Source organism: Chironomus tepperi, unplaced genomic scaffold (assembly GCF_022539635.2).
Source record: "Chironomus tepperi strain 1889 unplaced genomic scaffold, CSIRO-AGI_Ctep_v1 contig_364, whole genome shotgun sequence".
Lineage (NCBI taxonomy): Eukaryota > Metazoa > Arthropoda > Insecta > Diptera > Chironomidae > Chironomus > Chironomus tepperi.
In genome coordinates, this window is record NW_027226486.1 from 3,338,317 (window position 1) to 3,359,087 (window position 20,771).

Below are 20,771 nucleotides of genomic sequence, written 5' to 3' on the forward strand. Positions count from 1 at the left end.
ATTATCCCTCAACGTTCTATGTTGCTTATTCTGCATATTAAAATGTATGCATATTCAAGTTCAAATGGGAAATTCCCTGTCGATTTTTATTTTAATTCTAGAAATATTTTATGTCAACAATTTAAACATGTTTTAACAAGAACCTTCATATGGATCTACAGCTTGTATAGACTTTCTATAAGATGTAGGACATTGTGATAAAAGTCAGCTCTTTCAACCCGTATGTTATTGCTTATAAAATATCTATCAATTGTGTACATAAGGTGCGAATGAATAAACATATTACTGCCGTGCTTTATGAATCAATAGATCATGAGAGACCCAAAGTCAATATTTATTGTGGAATTCTTCTATCGAGTTGAAATTATTGACCTTCCATTTAAGGCACGAAATAACAACATAATGTACATAAAAGTCCCTTTAAATATTTGAAAAATTTATGATTAAGTATATCTAATTATTATGCATGAAAGGGCATGTAAATGTCAATAGCTGTAAGCTGTAGGTGACTGTGATGAATTTTTTTTGATGAAGGAAAAATTATTAAAATTATAAAATTTTATATCACAAAGAAAAAAGTCAATTAAATGTCAGTCAACCAAACTTAATTTAATTGTTCTTACTTCTTTCTCAATTATCTCAACTTAATGCTGATTTTGACTAATTAATAAGAAGTTTATAAGTTTAGATAATTCATTGAGTTTTGAAACAATTAAGAAGATTTCCGATTTTGGAAAACCTTGAAAACTTTTAACATAGCCACAAAAGAGTTTAAATCTCTAATTTACAAGGGCATGTTTTGTTTATTTTAGGCATTTTTCAAGTATTTTTGTGACTTTTAAGGATTTTAATGATGGATTTTCAGCTTAAGAGATCATTCACTTATTATGTTATGGCATAATGATCCCATTTAAATTTAATACATGAACAGACCCTTAGGAATCGTTCATTTATTACGTGACGCTCTTAGTCTTCCTTCGAGGGGGGAGGTCGAGGGAGGTCGAGGGAGGTCGAGGGAGGTCGAGGGAGATCATGGGAGATCTAGGGAGGTCGTACGAGGTCGAGGGAAGTCGAAGCAGGTCGAGGGAAGTCGAGGGAGATCGAGGGAGGTCGAGGGAGGTCGAGGGAGGTCGAGGGAGGTCGAGGGAGGTCGAGGGAGGTCGAGGGAGGTCGAGGGAAGTCGAGGAAGGTCGAGATTTTACTACGAATGATGGTGGCTTCAAAACCTCAATTTTTCCGTGTTCCTTAATAAATGAACGACTTCTTTTTATCTCACGTATTGCTGTATTTTTGAAGATTTGGCTTCGAATGGGATGATGGATTTAAACATTTCTATTGCTTAACAAGTGAACGTCCTTCCTCACTGTGTCACATGTTGCTAGACTTTATTTTATATTGCAAAATTTAACGTGTTTAAGAATCACTCGAATGGTTGTTAACCTCGAGAAAAAAATGTAGCAAAAAAAAGAACCTCAAATCATACAAAGGACACACTCGACAGGACAAGTAGATAATGAACATTGTATTCTTCTTGTGTTCGGTCATCTTAACGCTTTGTTATCATTTCGAGCAGTGTCATTGGTATTTTATTGGATAGAAACATGTCCGAGCGGCAATTATTGAAATGTTGTTCCCACGGCTTTAAGGAAGTAGCATACTTAGAGCCAATTTGAAGACAATTAGCGAAAGCAACCAAGTTTGTCGATTTTTAATGAACATGCATCGGTCGACAGTGGTGTATGTAATCGCAGACCTTCCCGAGCAACACAGTGGATTGAACCTCAATTTCTGTCATAACGAATTGGTCAAAATTAGCCGTCAGAGCAACGTTAATGCGACGGAGAAGCATTGCCATGCCGCAATGGCAGTGTCGCATATTTCCGTTAATACGGCAATGTAGCGTTGTCCTACCATGCACGTTCTGTTGTTCGGGTTTATTTCTGAATTTCTCAACATTTAGAGTACCAAAATCAAGAGAATAACTTGTTATCAATTCTTAAGAATGACTATAAATGAGCAATACATATTCCAGCCCTTAATAGCCCTCAACATTCATCTATCAAATCTCTGTTCCAAATCAAATAAGATACCCAAAAAATCCCAGCATAAAAAAGTCCCATCATAAAAAAAAATCAATTAATTTGCAAAAAGACATGATTGACATTTTACTACCAAACTATAAATTCGATCCAAAAAATCTTTAATTCATAAATATCAAAAATTAGCATTAGAATCAAATTCCGCAGTAAATAAACTAATCTACGAGATAAAAAAGTTTTAGTAACCGAAACTGTTTATCTATAGAGAATTTACGATTATTATGCGATAATCCAGTCAATCCTCATTCCAAATTTATTGAAATTTTTTCTTCTTATCTGTGTACAAGGCATATCCAAAAACAAGTTTGTGCTGTATGTGTCATAGTCAATTTCAAAAAGACATCTCCTTTAATGTTTACAGCTGTACCTGACTAATAACTTTTATTTAAAATTAATCTTATTAAGTCACGATTCAAAGCCTTAAAAAGTCAAAGGATTATTACTTTTTGCGACTCGTAATTCACGTGCTTGTCTTATTCATCAACAGATACATCATCATTTTGGAATTTGGCAATTTCATCGTCTTAATTAACGCTAATTTTTGCTACTTCTATGACTTGTGGAGATTTGATATTAATGCGTCTTAATAGAAGCGATGGTAAATTGAAATGGTGTCATTTATGTGTTATTATATACAATAAGGAAATAAGAGTTTTGGAGGTCTGTAACTGTTGATGACAATTTGGATGAGTACTACTCGAGTGATATGTCATGATGATGACGTTGCAAATTCAACTGTCACGATGTCGCGTATAGCTTGTTTAGTTCATGTTTCTCAGGTATTACAAGTGACTATCAAGTGACTAGCAATAGCGAAGTGTTGGTCTTCTAGTTTAACGACCTGGGCTACATCTTAAAGAAAGTCTAGTCAAATTTAGTACCTTTTCTAGTTTCTAGTCTTACTGGCTCTAGGTCACTGTTGAGAAATCTTTTATTTTCCGTGACACACCTTAGTGGTCTACCTCAACTGAAGTCACACACGACATACGGTTCATAGCGACACACAGGTTGCAAACCATTAATCTAGGTTCATCATATCCTCTAGTGTTTGGCAGACAGAAGTCAGGGTTAGAGTCAGCTTTAGGCGCCATCTGAGGATGACCATCGTTCACAAATGGTCTGGACGATCAGCGAAGTAAGTCAGTAAACAAGTGACATCCTCTAGTATGTCTAACAGTCAGGACGTTACTCGATAACCCAGTCACATTTACACATCAAATTCAAATTCCTTAATATTCATCAATTTTTAACAATCTCTACAGCACAGACTCTACATTATACATTAAAAAATCTTGATCCCAGTGTCATACTTTAATGCTCCATAAAAGCATCACTTGCAAAAATAAAAAAAAAATTGTATCGTAAATTCTCAATAACCCTCAAGACACAACAATTGCAGCAACAATTGCTATGCATGCTTCCATATGAACGAGTTTTTTTTTAGTGCTTATGGTGGATTATCAATAACTTTTATCAACAAGCGGAAAGATGTTGGCAAAAAAATAAAATTGAGAATAAATTAACGAGATGGATATAACTCTTATGGGAACCTGATTTTTTGAATGGGAAATGTGATAAATTTAATGTAAATTAATAATTAAAAATGTATGAAATTTAAACAGTTTAATATGTGCAATTAAAGGTTATTTATTGACATTAAGTTATGGGTAGTCAATTTTTATGGCAACTATACCGTAAGGCACATGGCAGGAAGAAGTCGGAAAGTGGTGTCTTTAGATCGACTTTCCTAAACAGACTTGGATAATGTTCATGAATATAGTCATAAAATTGAGCATACTCAATTATATTGATTGAGTATACTCATGGGCATCCTCATTTAAGTGAGCATACCCATTATCTATTAGCTGGAATTGACTCCAGCTTCAAGCCAGGTTTGACAAAATTTGGTATTGCCCAAACTGGCCCAAATTGGCAATACCCAACCTTGTTGTCCCATGGCACAATTTGGCGGTAAACCGCAACCAAAATAGCACACAATATTCAGTTCAAGGCATATCAGTGGCAGTATACACTAGTGTGACGCGTTACACAGGTTGCCCACTACTGAACTAGAGTCACGAGTTAGCCTGAAGACACCATTTTTCAACATTTGCTAGTCTTATACCCTTCGGGTATAGAAAATGTTAGACAATTTTTCATACAGAAACCGAACGGACTGTTATTAGTAATAATATTGCGAGAGCGTGTCTTACAAATCACTTTAATGAGAAACCTTGTTTACAAATTCGCCGGTATAACACGTATAAAAATGACATAACTAAGTTTGGAATGAAGTGGATGGAAATGAGAATTCAGATTTTGTGATTTGCTTATTCTTGGAAAACTACTTAAAAATTGTGGAATTCAATGTGTCTACGTGCAGGCAGATGATAACTATGTTATGTCGAATCCAATGGCAATGCCAACTCTGAATCATTCTCATGATAACAAGCAACATCCTTAAAAATTTATGTGAGAATTTCAACACGTAATTCCCACCCAAGAGCTTTAATATTTTTATGAATTCCCATATGTTTGGGATGTTATGCTTTAACCTTTTGTGATAAATCACAAGCACAGACACCACAAGTGTATCAAAAGCCTTAAAATAAATATTTATGACAATTTACCCAACAAAAACATTAATAGACATTTATTTGATGTGCTTAAAATTGTTCTAGATTTTTTAAAACTTCTTTTTTAGGGTTCGTGAATTAATCTTAGGATTTGAACATTGTTACCGTCCTTTTTTCGATACACTTTCGATGTCATGTTCATGCATGAGTAAAGATTTATTGACATTGCTCTCTTTTCTATTCTTACCTCTTAATAATAAATTGAGTGAACAAGAAACTTTTTTTAACAAATTGATTTGGGTATTGTAACAGTTTTGGGGTCGTAATTTCATTCAATGAGATTCATTGACACTTTTTGTTGGGGTCGGTTGCTAGTGATGGTAATAGAAATGTTACTTTTAGTTGTATTTTAATCTGCACTTTGATTTTTGTAGAAATTTTGAAATTTCTAGCTGTTCAAAGAAATTTAAATTTTCAAAAGTTTAAAATTAAATTTTTAGAAATTTAAATTTTTGAAATATGAAATTTAAATTTTTAAAATTTGAAATTTAAATTTTTAAAATTTGAAATTTAAATTTTTAAAATTTGAAATTTAAATTTTTAGAAATTTGAAATTTAAATTTTTGAATTTTGAAATTTAAATTTAAATTCAAATTTTAATAGCTTTTGAAAACTGAATTTAAAAAATGTAAAATTCAAATTTCATCAGTTTCTGAAAATTCAAATTTTTAACAGTTTTTAAAATTTCAAAGTTCAACAATTTTTGAAATTTCAAATTTAAACGGATTTTTTAAAATTCAAATTCAAAATTAAGAAGGATTTTTAAAAATTCTAAATCTAATTTTTAGTTTATTTGAAAGTTTGAATTTCAAATTTTTTGAATTCAAATAATTTGAATTTTTTAATAATTTCAAATTTCAATGGAAAAGGTCAAATCAAAATGAAACATCATAAGCAATTGACCCCACCAAAACATTCATTCGAAACGGTTAATAGCTTTTACCTCCGATATTAGTCAGTTCCATTAAACAGAAATCTCAGATAAATACGAAAAAAAAAAATCACCAAGTTAATTACGTCATTGTCGTAACAATTGAGAATGAGCTTTCGTCATTTTATCACGGATGTTAGAGACAAAATAAATTTTATTGACAGATTCTTTGCTTTATGTGGCGTTTGAACGAATAGCAAATATTTGATAAAGAACGTGAGTATTTGAGAGTAATTTTATAATCACTGAGCTCATTCACATTGTTTAGTTCTTTGCCCTCCTATGCCAAAAAAAAAAAAAAAATTCACAATCACTTGAAAATAAATAAAACGTAAAAAAATCTGATTTTAACCCACTTAAAAGTGAGGAATTTTTTATGTCGATAAGGAACTGCATGTGAGCACTCGAAACTTGGCCTTTAACGCAATAATCATAAAAAATCGTCATAGACATGCTTCATTGACTAATCGATAAGTCTGGAGCATACTCGTGACAATTCCAATTTTTATTGCGGTTATTTGAGGAATTATTTAGCTTACTTTACAATCATAGATAAGTAATGTGCTCATTGACACGTAAAAAATTTATTATTTTCTTTTTCTTCTATATTTTGATATTATCTTAATTATTAGCTACAATTTTGTGTTTCCTCTTACGTGAAGGCCAAATTTCTTCTTATTGATTGCTAAATTTGTACTTTCGGTGTTTTTGTGTCTTCGCTCTTTTTTAATTTATGTAGTGCATTGAGAATGTGGAGAGATTGAGATTTCATTTTGGATGGCTGGATAAAATTTTAAATTCTTAGGAAAATCTGTTAAAATTTTAAGTTTTTAAATTGTTTGAAAATTCAAAATTTGTCGAATTAAAACATTTGAAATTTATTAAAGTTCAAAATTTGAAATTTTCAAAAATGCAAAATTTGAAATTTTCAAAAATTCAAAATTTGAAACTTGTTAAAATTCCAAAAATTTAAACTTGTTAAAATTTAAAATCCAAAATTTGAAATTTGTTAAAATTTAAAATTCAAATTTTGAAATTTGTTAAAATTTAAAATTCAAATTTTGAAATTTGTTAAAATTTAAAATTCAAAATTTGAAATTTGTAAAAATTTAAAATTCAAAATTTGAAATCTCTCAAAACTCAAAATTTGAAATCTTTCAAAATTGAAAAATTTAAAATCTTTCAAAATTTGAAATCTTTCAAAATTCAAAATTTGAAATCTTTCAAAATTCAAAATTTGAAATCTTTCAAAATTCAAAATTCAAAATTTTAAATTTTTCAAAATTCAAAGTCTTTCAAAATTCAAAATTTGAAATCTTTCAAAATTCAAAATTTAAAATCTTTCAAAATTCAAAATTTGAAATCTTTCAAAATTTTAAGTTCGAAATCTTTTACAATTCAAATTTTGAAATCTTCCTTACAAAATAGAAAACCCGTTAAAAATGCGTTTAAATTTCCCCAATTAATATCTCAATGTTTTCAATAATTTTTTAATATAAAGTAGTAGAAATGTTTTTTCGTAGGCTGCCTTAAAGCAAAACTTTTTCGTAATAAATCGAAACACTTGCTAGACTACTGTCTGACGATGTTTCAAATTTACACCGATTGTTATAAATCATTGAATCACAATGTCAAGCTGAAAGATTTCTTTCGTTGTGAGAGAAAAAAAATATTCAAAAATTTTCTCATCGTGTCCCCAATTGAACGGTTATAGTGTTTTTCCTAATTAGTAACATTTATTATAGTACAGATGTAGGGACAAAAAAAAAAAATGAATAACAAATTTATACATCTACATATATTTGTGAGATGTCTCGAGATGTAGTTATTCATAAAAAATAATAAATGCACACCCACCTAACCGCATGTAGCTATCATGTGCATGTATTAGATCGTGATGGAATTTCTTTCATTTCTTCTTTATCTGTCTCTCGGTATACGGCTTTGTTGTTAATTAATGCCGACATAAAATTCGATTAGAAATCCATTTTATTTAAATTTTTTTGTATTATCGTCATTAAAATCTGTTAAGGCATGGACTTATAGGCATATAAAATAAAAGAAGATGAAGATAATCATGGATTTTTTTTCGAAATGATCACACAATCACGCATATTAATGATGTTCAGTTTTTTGTATCAAGAGCATTAAGACAAGATGATGTTTTTTCTGTCATAATCATGAGTTTTGGTCAGTGGTGGGCAATGTGCATTAGTCGTAAGCTTCGACCGAAACAGAACATTGCATACGACATTCTGTACTGTGTCGCACTGCATTGTGTCGCACTGCACAGTGTCGCACTAAACATTGTTGCTCTGCGCTGTGTCGCTCTTAACAATGTCGCACTGCACAGTGTCGCTGTGGACTGCGTTACACTGCACAGTGTCGCTCAACACGGTGTCGCATTGCAATGTGTCGCTCTGCATTTTGTCACACTGTATTTTGTGTCGCTCTGCATTGTGTCACACTGCACTGTGTCGTTCTGCACTGTGTCGCTCTGCACTATGTCACAATGCAATGTGTCGCACTGCATTGATACGCCTCAATTTTTTGGATCCACCGAGAACCGCACGTCATGTTTGGATCATAGCATACCACCAATCTACACCGCATCACATATGTTGCCCACCACTGCAGCACTTTAAACTCAAAGCAGCATAAAAAGCCAACGACAACAATTCAATTTGCATAGTTAAGTACATACTCCTTAACATAATGCGATGAAAAAAAGTGAATTATGTAAATTATTAATGTTATTATTATGCAATAAAAATTATGGGTAAGTACAGCAACAAAAACACTTTCCGAATTTCCACGCTTAATTCACTTCTATACAAAATAGCACAAAAGAAGAAGCAAAAGTATTAAGGCTTATAGACTATATAATTTATAATATTCATTCTCATTTAATTTTATTGCATAGCATGTGACGGTAACAAAGTTTAATCAGACGGAATTTCCATTCAAAAACTCAAAAATCAAGTCATCGATGTCCGTGTGATACCAGATCATCGCACTTTTTATGACACGATGTTATCACATGCCTATCTGTGAAACTGATGGATATGATCGTTAATGAAAATTGAGACGTTAGATTTGATGACAAGAAATTTGAGATGCTTGATAAGCCGAATTGGATTAAATGTGATAAATTGATTTTTCTGTTAAGACATAGGTGTGAATGTTTGAAACACTGGGTGGCTTTTTGGCATTATGTCAAATAGTAGAGCATTTAGAAATGATTTTTTAACATTGACTTGATAATTTTGGGGGATTATTTTAGAATTTTGACAAAATTCGTTGGATACTCACAGTGACTCACAAGAACATGAATTAGAAAAGCTCTGGAACGACTCTGATAAGGTCAGAGATCGAAGTCGAGATTTCGTAGTCGACTAATCGAATTAACCGTAAGACGTAATGTTGCTCTGACTGTACCATACCGCAGTGTTGGGCAACCTTTGCCAAATTTTTGTGACACATTCTGGTGATAATCCTCGACCAAATCGCACGCGGCATATGGTTCAAGGCATTTTTGACGGCACACAGATTACCACTGCCATATCGACTGATTTTGATCAATTTTCATGCCTGAAATGCTGCTTGATATTAAGACACTCAGAAAACTAACCTTAATTTAAGCAATTTCTCCTCAAATCTTTAATGTGCTCTTCAAATGTACATACCTTCTTATTTAAGGACTCAATTCAACAGAATTCAATTTGAATAGCCCAAAGAAAGATCTATTTGGTTAGAACTAAAGTTTATGTGCTTAAAGAATTTTCTTTTATTTTATTTGAAGAAATCTTCCATTTATCTGATGAAAACTTTTGTTTTTCCTCAGAAATTCCATCTATTTCTTTATAAAGAATAAGCTACTTCTTACTGTCGGACAAGACTTCTTGAAGATGGAAATTGTGCAAATATTTGAAGATACTTTAGTACTATTTGAAAAGTTTGCATTTTAGTGAGTTTTTAAGTAATCTTGTTAAGGAATTCAGTATTAATTCTTTTGTGATTTTCAGAAAATTGTGAAATTCAAAATTTGGGATTTTTTTGAAGATTTTGTTAAAAAAAGATTATTTTAATAAAAAAATAGGTTTTCAAATTTTTAGGTCTGATTCCCCGTGGTTATACGGTACAGTAGTAAGAGCTCATCGGATTGCTGTGTGAGCATCGGTTCAAAAGTGCTGGGAATTAAAAACTGACATAGGTTATCTAAACAAAGATCCAAACGAACTCTAAATGCGATAATGGGCTCTTGCACGCCTTCGTCAAGGAAGGAAGTAAGCAAGTACGTAAGTGTACAGTGGTAATTTGTCATACCAAGTGTAGACCATTGTACCGTACCAGAGTTGTACCTATATAATCCCGTATCGTACCACTCCAAGAGAAATTGACCCCTGGTGACAAAAAACGCAGTCCTGTAGCCTTCGACGAACTAGAAGTTACAGCCAAAAACTACTAAATTCAACTCAACTCTATGTAAAATTCAAACCAACTTCCTGCTCTACAAATCTAAATCTTTTGGACAAAATGCACCAAAACTCCATTTTTTCATCTTAAAAACATCCTAACTCCGCCTGTCTTAGCAGTTAATTATAAAATAGTAAAAAATACCACGACTGACATATCTTTATTGAAAAAATCAAGAATTTCCACTCACCACACTAAAATACCAGAACTATGATAACCGTCCGTAATTCCATTGAGAAACAGAAATATTTAAATATTCAGTCTATAGGTGTTGATCAAGTATTTAAATTACATAATAATTATAGTAAAGCCATGACTTAAGTCTTACGATAAGAAGCAACAGCAGAAATAATATTATTTTTAATGAAAGTTGCTACTTAGTAATGAGCAAATAAAGCAGAGTCCATTAACAGTACAAAATAAGACTAAATAAACAAACAAGCATCAAGCAAATAAAGTGAAGAATTTCAATTTGTCAACGACCGGGAACAAGAAAGAAAATAAGCAGTTAATTACTGATATTGAATTGTTTCATTACAGGTTGTGCGGACAGGTTTGTTCCGACTCATTTTTTTTTTTTTGGTATCGTAGTGTATGCGACACAAAAAAAACAACAAAAACAACAAATTTGCATCTTCTTTCTCATGATGTGTCGTTATGTGTATCTCTACAATCTTCTTGACTTAATGTCAATTAAAATGTTTCTGTTGTGTCCAAAAATAAGTTTTTTTTTTTTTTCGGAAAAATAAGAGATAAAAATTTTAAGAGTGAGTATGTAGAATGAATATTTGTGTGATCAGAGGCGCATATAGGTTACTTTTGAAGATAAGATGAGATAAAGGAGCATCTAGTTTACAGCATGGAATGATTGGAATTTATGTAGAGAATCATTCCCGAATAGCACAAGTCAATCTAAAATCTGGTCACAGGTTGACGTGATTCTAACGTGGTGCCAGATTTGACGCCATGCCTGCATTAAATCCAGTACTATTCTGGAGTCACGTCGGTCCATTGCTGAATTTTTGTTCGATTAACTGACTTGCACTGTTCTGAATAGTGATAGGGACGTCTACAGAAAGGAGTTCTTGTGGTCAATAGCCATTCCAGAAAGGCACATGGCTTGAAAAGTCAAAATATTGTCTCCAGGCCAATCAGACTTTAGCGATGTGCCGGATGTTACCGAATCCGACTTGAAGCCAGAATCATGCCGTCCTGGGACACTTTTTCCAAACATTTTCAAACCGTGTATTTTTCAGATAGTCGGATCCATATGATCACATCTGATTATGATTCGAATAACTCTATAAATGGAGGAACCATTACGGTTTGCGAAGTCTCAAATTTGACGAATTTTGGATTCAAAATTGAGATTGAAATCGAAACCGGGACACCGAGTCATCGAGAAACCGACAGCGAAACCGAGACTGTGATCGAGATCGAGATTACAAGCGAATTCTTTGGATTCTTGGTCTCAAGATTGAGAAGTTTTGGTCTCGGTCTAGAAAATCTTTAAGAAACATCCATTCAAGAATTTTAGATATCATATTTAAAGACCCCATCAATAATCATCCCATAATCCCATCCCACAAAATCAGAAACAACAACTATAGTCTGTAAATACTTAGTCAAGTTAACCTTAACAATTGTCCGTAAAATGCGCAAAAAGGAACTAAACAAAATCATTTAAATAGTAATAAAAAAAAAATATAAATCCACATACCAGATTAACGTCCGGCTTTGTTTTCATGTTTAATCCATTCATTATGTGCTGCTCTAATTCTGTAGCATTAATCTTTAAACTATTAGTCGTATCGATATCCATAACAGCATCTCGACTATTGTTGTAATAACTTTGTATCATATGATGAATATCACAGGTAATTAATTTAATATCACAGCTGGCACTTAACATTAGATAATAAATAATAAATCTAATAATTATAATTTCACTGATTTCAATTTTTACTCCCATATCATAGACTTAAATTCTTTTTTGAGGATTATTGACTTATTTCTCACGTACTTTTAATGTGTAGTTTTTCAAATATTTTCGATTAATTATTATCGTTCTCAGTTTGTTAAATTTCATCAACATATCTTTGACTTTTTTTAATTTTTTTTTAGCTCTTTTTTTGTGTGTTTTTCAGTGTCGCGTGTTCAGCCCAAAAATAATCAATGAATTTCGAATTTTTCCGATGCATATACAGCATGCATAAAAAATTTCTCTCTCTTTTTTTGCTATTTTAGATTTTTTATCTCAGTTTGTCACTATTATTCAACTAATTAGATGTTGTTTATTCTCGCGTGTCTTGACTTGAATTTTGTAATTGACTCTAAATTAAAACTTGTTGTACGTCCTCCGCGTTGTTAACACTTTCTGATATATATTTATATATAATAATAATAATTCAATAATATTAAATAATTTTTTAACTCCGCTCATCCAAAACACCTCCGTTTCATTTCATGTGCTTAACGAAACTGAAATCTGAATGGAAAGCACAGCACAAAAAAAAAAGAAAAACTTGATTTAATACAAATTTAATATTTTTTTATAAAAAAAAAATGAGAAAAATTGTGTTTTTTTTTTTTTGGTTTGTGTGACTTAATGCTTTATGCACAAGTGTGAGTATAGTTGAATGAATTTGTGGGCCTCTCTCTCTTAAGGCATTCTTTTGAGATTTGAGAATGTACACAAAATAAAAATTTTTATTTTTTTCTTCTTTTCTGTTCCTTCGTGTGTCTTATTTGTATATCTTTTAAAGTCATGCATATGTGTATGACTTTATTTCCATGTCAGCTGTCTTTTGTAGATTTGTTTTTGTGTATTGTATCGTCTCTTCGTGTCGTAAACGACTCTTTTTCTCTTTCCTTCTGCTTATAGTATATCATCAACTTTGCCATATAGGCTATATTTGGGCTATATAAATCATGAGATTATGTCGATACATTTTTTTGTACTCATAAAATCAATGTGCATGTCTTACAAGAACGTTGAAATCTTCATTTTCTCACACATTTCCGGAGACAGTCTCGATAAGATTTTTTTTTTTTTTTTCAAGGCAGTTCTTCTTATTGCCTTAAAAAATTATTATTATCTTAAATTTGCCACGCTTTAGTTTAAGAAGAAAAGAAACAAAAATTCCTGTTTGGAATATTTCATTACTCTTTTCTGTGTTTTCCCACAAAATTTTTATTGATTGTCGCATATCAACAAGCTTTTTTTGTTCTTCTTAATCATAACGGTGGCATTTCTTAGTGATTTTTTGGTATTTTAGGAGAAAGGATGGGAAGGTATTTAACGCTATATTATCTATATTATTCAGGTGATTGATTTCTTGCTAAGACTGAGATCGAGATCGGAATTCTAACAATGAAAGAGTTCGAAACCGGGACCAACACTGACACTGAGAACGGGACCGAGATTCTGATTCTCACTGAAACTGAGATGGGACCCAGAACGGAACCGAGATTGTGACTAAGAATGGAACCTAAATTGAGACTGAGAACGGAATCAAGATTGGAACTGAGAATGGAACCGAGATTGGACCGAGAATTGGAACCTAGATTTGTACTGAGAATGGAACCGAGTTGGGACCGAAATTGGAACCTAAGATTGAGACTGAGAACGGACACCCAGATTGGGATTAAGTCCGAGAACGAAACCGAGATTGGCACTTCAGACCAAGACCGAGATTGGGACACTTCAACCAAGACCGACAGCGGAACCGAGACTGTAACTGAGACTGGAATCGATACCGGAGATTGTCAGGTCCGAAACCGTTACCGATATAAGCAGTATTGACAATTTCAGTTTTGATATCGATTGAGAAGAATTTTGGTCTCAAAATAAAGGGGTATATAAACTAATAGAATTGTCACACAAATATATCTTAGAGCAGTTATTCAAGTATGTTGCGGGCTGAAATGTCCCGTGGCGCAAGAAAGGTTAACGACCAATGACCTAACGAATTTTAGCTTAACATGTGAACAGAAAATTTGGGCAAAGAAGGTGAAAGCCAGCAATAGAGTAAGATGACGTAATGTAAGCAAGTAAGTCCCAGACGTACCTCCTGAATACATCCGAGTAATGATAGCCACCATATATCCTACCTTTGTGGGCTTGTTTGTCACACTATGCTGCACGTGTACATCCTCGGATCTAATGCAAACGTAGCTCTTCTTTGATAGCCTCGAATCAGTAGTTCATCAACTTATGTCTACCTTCGCTGTCCATAGCAACACCTACCATTTAAATCAACCTCACAGTAGCCCCTTAATCAGCATAATATTCTGTCCGAATCCTACTCAATATTAGACAATCAATCGGGTGCTAAATGTTGTCAGCTTATGCTAAATTGCTGCGTATCTTTGTAATATATTATGATAAAAAATTTAAATAATTTTGCATATAGATAAGTCGATGTGAACAAGTCATCTGTTGAGTTTAAGAAAAGATTTAGAGCATCTAGCTAGATCTAGAAATAATCCATGGTCAGAGTCACGTAAATCTATGCAAAATATTTCATAATTTTTACCTTTTTATGATCATTCCAAAAATAGCCAAAAAGTGTGGCCTGATTTATGACTCAGCTAAGCTTAGTAGAAAATGTGTTTGACATTTTGTGAATGAATATCTGAAATATTCAATGTTTTCTTATCGCTCTGATGGTTTCTATCCGAATATGGTGAAACTGATATCTCAATTATAATTGCTGACTCGTGATGGAAGTGTTCCCACGGATGATTAAATACGCTTTTGTTTTATTTTGATGATATTTTAATGCTTTTAAGTCGTAATCATTTCAAATGAAGTTCAGCAATTCAAATTCCTAGCTTTAATCAATGTCTTGATAAAATACCAAAATCAATATTAAATTGGAAGAAGAAATAAGCTTAATAAGGACATTTAGATGCGATGAATGACAATTTTAGTAGCAGACTTATAGAGTAATAAATATTTGTGATGTCTGAGCAGCAATAAAGAGCATAAATCGGTTAATTGATTCAAAGGCTGATCTCAGGTCAATGTGATTCTGACTTGGCGCCGTATTTTGTTTAAATCTGGTATCGTGCTAGAGTCTTGTTGGTTTGATGCGGAGTTTGATCAATAAATCGACTTGTCCTATTCGGCATCGACTGGATCTATTCGCAGGTCTGTCTGAAGACACTTTAAAGCCTTTTCTAATGCCATATGACCTTTAAATTGTCTTCACATCACAATTATCTTTAAGCAAATCTCTAAATTGAAGCTTTATGGACTAAGATTATTCACTAGAATGCCAATCATGACAATCAAATCTCTGAAATATGTCTGAATAAAGATTGTGGATCTTATGAACATTCATTCTAACACGACACGACTCAATACGTACAAAAAAGTCATAAAGATGCAGAAAAGCCTTTTCAACAGTAATCTTATTATTTAATATCAAGTTCTAAGAAAAGCAATCCACAATGAATGCCTTCTTATCATCATGTATAGTCAAAAAAATCCCCATATTCTTTTGAGCTTGTTATCACTGCTTATGGAATTTATATTATATCGATATTGAGAATATTATGATTATTTTATGGAAATTCAATTGATTTTATTCATCAAAGCTCAATTTAAGGCACCAACGGAAGCGACTGAATAGTCTGAACAATTGGATGTGATAAAAATAGTTGAAGAAGGTTAAATTCTCATTAAAAGTAAAAGTCACGTCTTGAATGAATCATTTAGCAGAAAACCACAAAATATTGAGATTCCCTTCAATAATTACAGAATATCCCGCAACACATTAAACCATGAACTCTGTAAAATAATAAATAAAAAAGTTTAGAAATCCCAAAACGGATCTTATGTGTTATTTATTAATGCCCATTTTAAGGAATAATAACATTAATCAGTTCAAACCATCACAAAAGAACTGAGGTAATTTCAATCAATCATTTTTTATTTTTCGTTTATTTACCATTCAGCTATAAGAACACACAAAAAATCAAACTAGCGTAAAATCAATCGATTTAGTACTTGTACAGGTGTTGTCATATAAGTAATTGCAATTTTTTTTTACTTACTGCTTTATTTTCCTTCTAATTCCATGCGGATAATGTTTTGTTGATATCACGTATGCTGTTCACGTTTGTGGTCATTCACTTATGATGTCTGATCTTTTAGTTATGTTGTTCTTAGTTCCCTACTGACTTATTTACTTACTTAATTTGCTGGTCGTATGGATCAACTTTGATTCATGGCTTCGCTTAGTTAGTGTCTAAAAAGTGTTCTATTGCTTGATGTTTATATATCCAAAAGGCACACGGCGTAGAGAAGACGAACAATGTGACTCCGAGCAATCGTGAGCAGGTTTACACAGAATCCGACCTCTTGCTAGAGTCATGCCGGCTTAGAGTCACATTTTTCACCTTATTCGCGGATATGTCATTAGTTCAAAGAAAGCACCGCGTGAAAACGTCAAAAACAGTGCTCTGTGACTCTATATAACATGGAGCTGAATTTTGTCCAATTCGACTCCACACCAGAGTCATCTCGGTCTAGGAACGTTATATTCCCATTTTTTCATGTTGTGTTCCTTTCGGACAGTCTCTTTCCAAGAGTTCTTTAATCACCCTTGTATTGTCATATTCAAAATTAATACATTAACCTTCATAGAAATTATTAAGGTTCGAAGATTTCTTCACAAAACTGAATATGAAAAGAATTCGAATATCATGCAGTCAATTCAACGAACGTCATCCTCAAATCACCCCCCCATTTTTCCGAAACATCATTTAATGTCATCGTGAAATAGATTACATAAAGTATTTCCTCGTGCTTTCGTCATAAAAAAAGAAACCTTTTTTTCGGGAGCAATAAAATTTTTGAGAATGACGGATTGAAAATAAGCCTTGAAGATATGAAAAAGGATTGCCTACACGAGGACATATATTTGAACAATATAAAAAATGGATGTTTGATTTAAAGGAAGATCAGATGCTTTAAAGGTTATGTACCAAGTACTGGTTGATGCTATTGTTTGGCAGGGATTCTTAAAATAGAGGAATTGTGAGGTTTGGAGGTTGTTTGTTGAATTAACAGGAAATGTGTAATTCTGAGTAGATTTGTGGATGGCGAAAGAGCATGAGGGTGGACAAAGAAGACAGAAGCTGTTGATAGAGACAGTGAAGCATTTGGAATTGGCAATTGGCAGATGGTAAGGGATTTACAAGAAGGCTAAATAATTCCTGGTTTGGAGGTGTTGAAAAGTCCTTTACATTTCGAACTGGCAGAAGTTCTCGAGAATAGAACCGGCTTTTGATGTCGTCTCCGCGGGGCAATGACGTGCGTCCCAGCCATAAAGGTTAGTAATTAACTTGCAAAGGTCAGCCTGTTATAAAGCCAGTTTTAGACGTCATTTGAGAATTTGATTTGTACCTTATAGTGCGCGTTTATATGCGTTTCTCAGACCCTGCAGTTTTCTGCATCTGTGCATTCATTTTCATGGCTATTGATAGTTTAACGAGTAAGGATTCTAGGACGACCAGTGAAGTATGTAAGTAATTGATTCCAAGTTGACGTCATTCAATTTCGGATTATATATTCCTTAACCATAAAGTTGAATGACCATTTACCTATTGGAGGTCATTCAACTATATTACATAGTGCCATATCCAAATTACACAACTTCTGTATTCCTTTCACTACTGCACTCCCAAAACTATACAAATCATTTCACAACTATTTCAATAAATCCACAAATGACTTGCAATTTCATAAATATCGAATCCATTCCAAGAAAGCAATGACTAAAAACTTCTCGTACCCAAAAGCTTTTGTCAAATAAACTTTGAAATATTTCGTGGAATTCCTTGTCTGTCCCGGATTTCGCAACATTTTACAATTAAGAAATGTTTCATGCATAATTTGTACTACATCCTATTGTACATCAATCCTACTCTAAATTCAAATAGCCGCAAAGCATTACTAAATGATTCAGTACTTCTCTTCTTTTTTTGTTAATCATTCATACTTTCGTTCTACATTAACATCCATTAAACCACAAAAAATAAAGAAGAAGCAGAATAGAAAGCCATACAGTATCGAAGACTACGTCACTTACTTTATCTCATTTCCCAGAATGATATTGTTTGACTACTTTACGTATCATTACGTACAGTTTATGACATGTTCGTACAAGAATTCCATTCAATACATTCTTTGATACAATCTTTGATTCCGTTCATTCACACATAAAAATGAGTAATGGCAAAATATTATGAAAATGAGTGGCGCCAAAGAGTAACAGCATGTTTTACTCTATTTAATATCGATTGTGTGTCTCTTTTTTTTTTAATCAACACAATATTTGATTTGACTGACGTAGGATTTGGTTACATGAAAAATTAATTTCATGAATTGCAGTCGAAACATGAGCTAGCGAAATATCTATTAGAAGAGGTGATTCACTTAATGAGGCTTTGGGGATTGATGACTCAATGGTTAAAATATTATTTGCTATTAAAGGTTAAGCGAATGAAAGGTGCGAAAAAAAACGTGAATTCATTCACTGGTTTTTTTTTTTTCTTTTATGCCGGATACCTTTCTATGGTTTGGTATGGGGATGACTAGAGGATTGATTCTTCAAAAAATTGCGAAGTCATCAATCACATTTTTATCAAATTTTTATCAATTTTAATCATTTCTTTGAAATATTCTGGATTTCTTGTAAACTAAGGCGCGTGTTACTCATGCAACCAAAATGTTTCATATGAATTACATTGATATTTATTAGGAATGTTAATGTAATTCATATCGAACATTTTGGTGACATGAGTAGGTTGTGACAAACGAGGCTCTGGGTAGCATAAGGTAAAGTAGATGCGGTGGTCACCTTAAATACAAGATGAGAACTTCAAAAAGAGAACCAAACTGACACTAGCAATGACGATCAAACTCAACAAACCATTTTAGCTATGTCAAGGTCATACCTTGGCCTTGCATGAATCACAAATATTTAGGGAATTTTGGGATTCTTCTCGCAAAATGCCCTTAACAATTGATGATTTTTGCAAAATTTTTGCAAAATTTTTGCCTATTTTCTTCTAAACCAAACCCACACTTGACCTGAATACACTTTTGAGCTATGTTTCTGGTCAAAATGTGAGAAACTGATCAAAAGGGGTTAAAAATGCTAAGCTGCACTTTCGGGTCACCAATATATAAATTTTCAAATGTTCCAAAATCACTCCAAATACTCAAAATTTATCAAAATGAAAGCATACGCGTATAAATGACTAAAAATCCGGCACCAAGCCAGCGAAACTCTCAAACTTAGGTCTGACTCGATGAAATTGAATCTCAAATCAGATTCGATGAAATCCGAACTCAGGTCAGACTCGATCAAATCAACGTCAGGCCAGATTCGATGAAATCCGATCTTAGGCTAGAGTCAAGTCGGCCTGGGTTTGGATTTTCGACCATTTCCACGATGTGTGCCTCTAGATCTGTTTTACACCATTGGTTCATACATCTAAATCAGTGGTAGAACAACCTGTGTGCTGAGTACATTAGTGTGCCGTCCGAAATCTTTGGAAATGCCATAAACCGAATTTGAGTGCCCGGTTTCGATCGAGGCTTACCACCAATGTGCCGCAGCACACAATTTCCGAGTAAATCCCTCAAACCTATCCATTTCTAGCCAATCACCATGAAAGATTCTAATGAAAACCACGAACAATACCTCAAAAAATCCAATAGCCACCCGTCAAATTTCGCAATGTTACGGATATAGACCCAATAATTCTTCTTCATCTTCATTCTCTCGACAAGTACAAATTAAGTAATTTATTTTTGATGATTAGGATATAATTTTCCATTCAACAGTTAATCGTAGCATAAGCAATGACTCAACAAACATTTGTTAACCGGGGGGAGACCTTAATGAAATGATTATTATTTTCACGAGAAACAGAACTTTTTTTTGTGTGCTGCATATGCACAACAGCATATTGTGTTATAAGATATTTAATGTTGCACTTTATGCCCGTATTTGTTCAAAAAAAGAACGGCTATTAATAACGAATCGCGGCGTGTAAAGTAATGCCAGAATGTTGTGCTGGATGTGAAACATAAAAGTGGAAATTAAGAAGAAAACATGAGATAATCGACAAAATATTTATGGCAGTGATGCAATATAATAAATCGTTACTAACTTCTTCCTTTATGCTTTAACATGTGAACGAACATGCCTCATGACAACCTGTGTAAATATTATAATGGATTAGCTTCATGATACACTTTTGTTGGAATGTAAAATTCTTTCATTTTATGCTTCAAAGCTTATTTTGTTTATTGTTCACATCTCACTTCTGGGATCTGCTTTTTATTTTTTTGTGAACATTTTTATTATATTATATTATTTAATAATCTCCTCTGTTCATAGAAATTCAGACACAAAAACCTTTAAAATGGAATTTTTTGTTGTTGTTGTTGCCATCTAAAGCAGCACATGCGAGAATAATGGATGAGATATATTTCAAAAATTTTAATATTTTAAAGGTTCATAGAAAACACTTTGCTATTCATTTAGTTTGGAATGCATATTATGCAGAACATGTGCATGCTTAATTAATTCATGTGTGCATAAT

At 32.8% G+C, this 20,771-nt stretch overlaps 1 protein-coding gene across 1 annotated transcript in view; it reads right to left on the minus strand.

Annotated features, from left to right (window-relative positions):
• Positions 1–12,605, minus strand: part of mav (maverick) — a 33,697-nt gene extending 21,092 nt beyond the window's left edge. Inside the window, exon 1 of the mRNA XM_070646660.1 lies at positions 11,863–12,605. Coding sequence (XP_070502761.1) covers positions 11,863–12,114 — 252 coding nt within the window. The 5' untranslated portion in view covers positions 12,115–12,605. The remainder of the gene's footprint in view (positions 1–11,862) is intronic.
• Between the last annotated feature and the right edge of the window lie 8,166 nt (positions 12,606–20,771).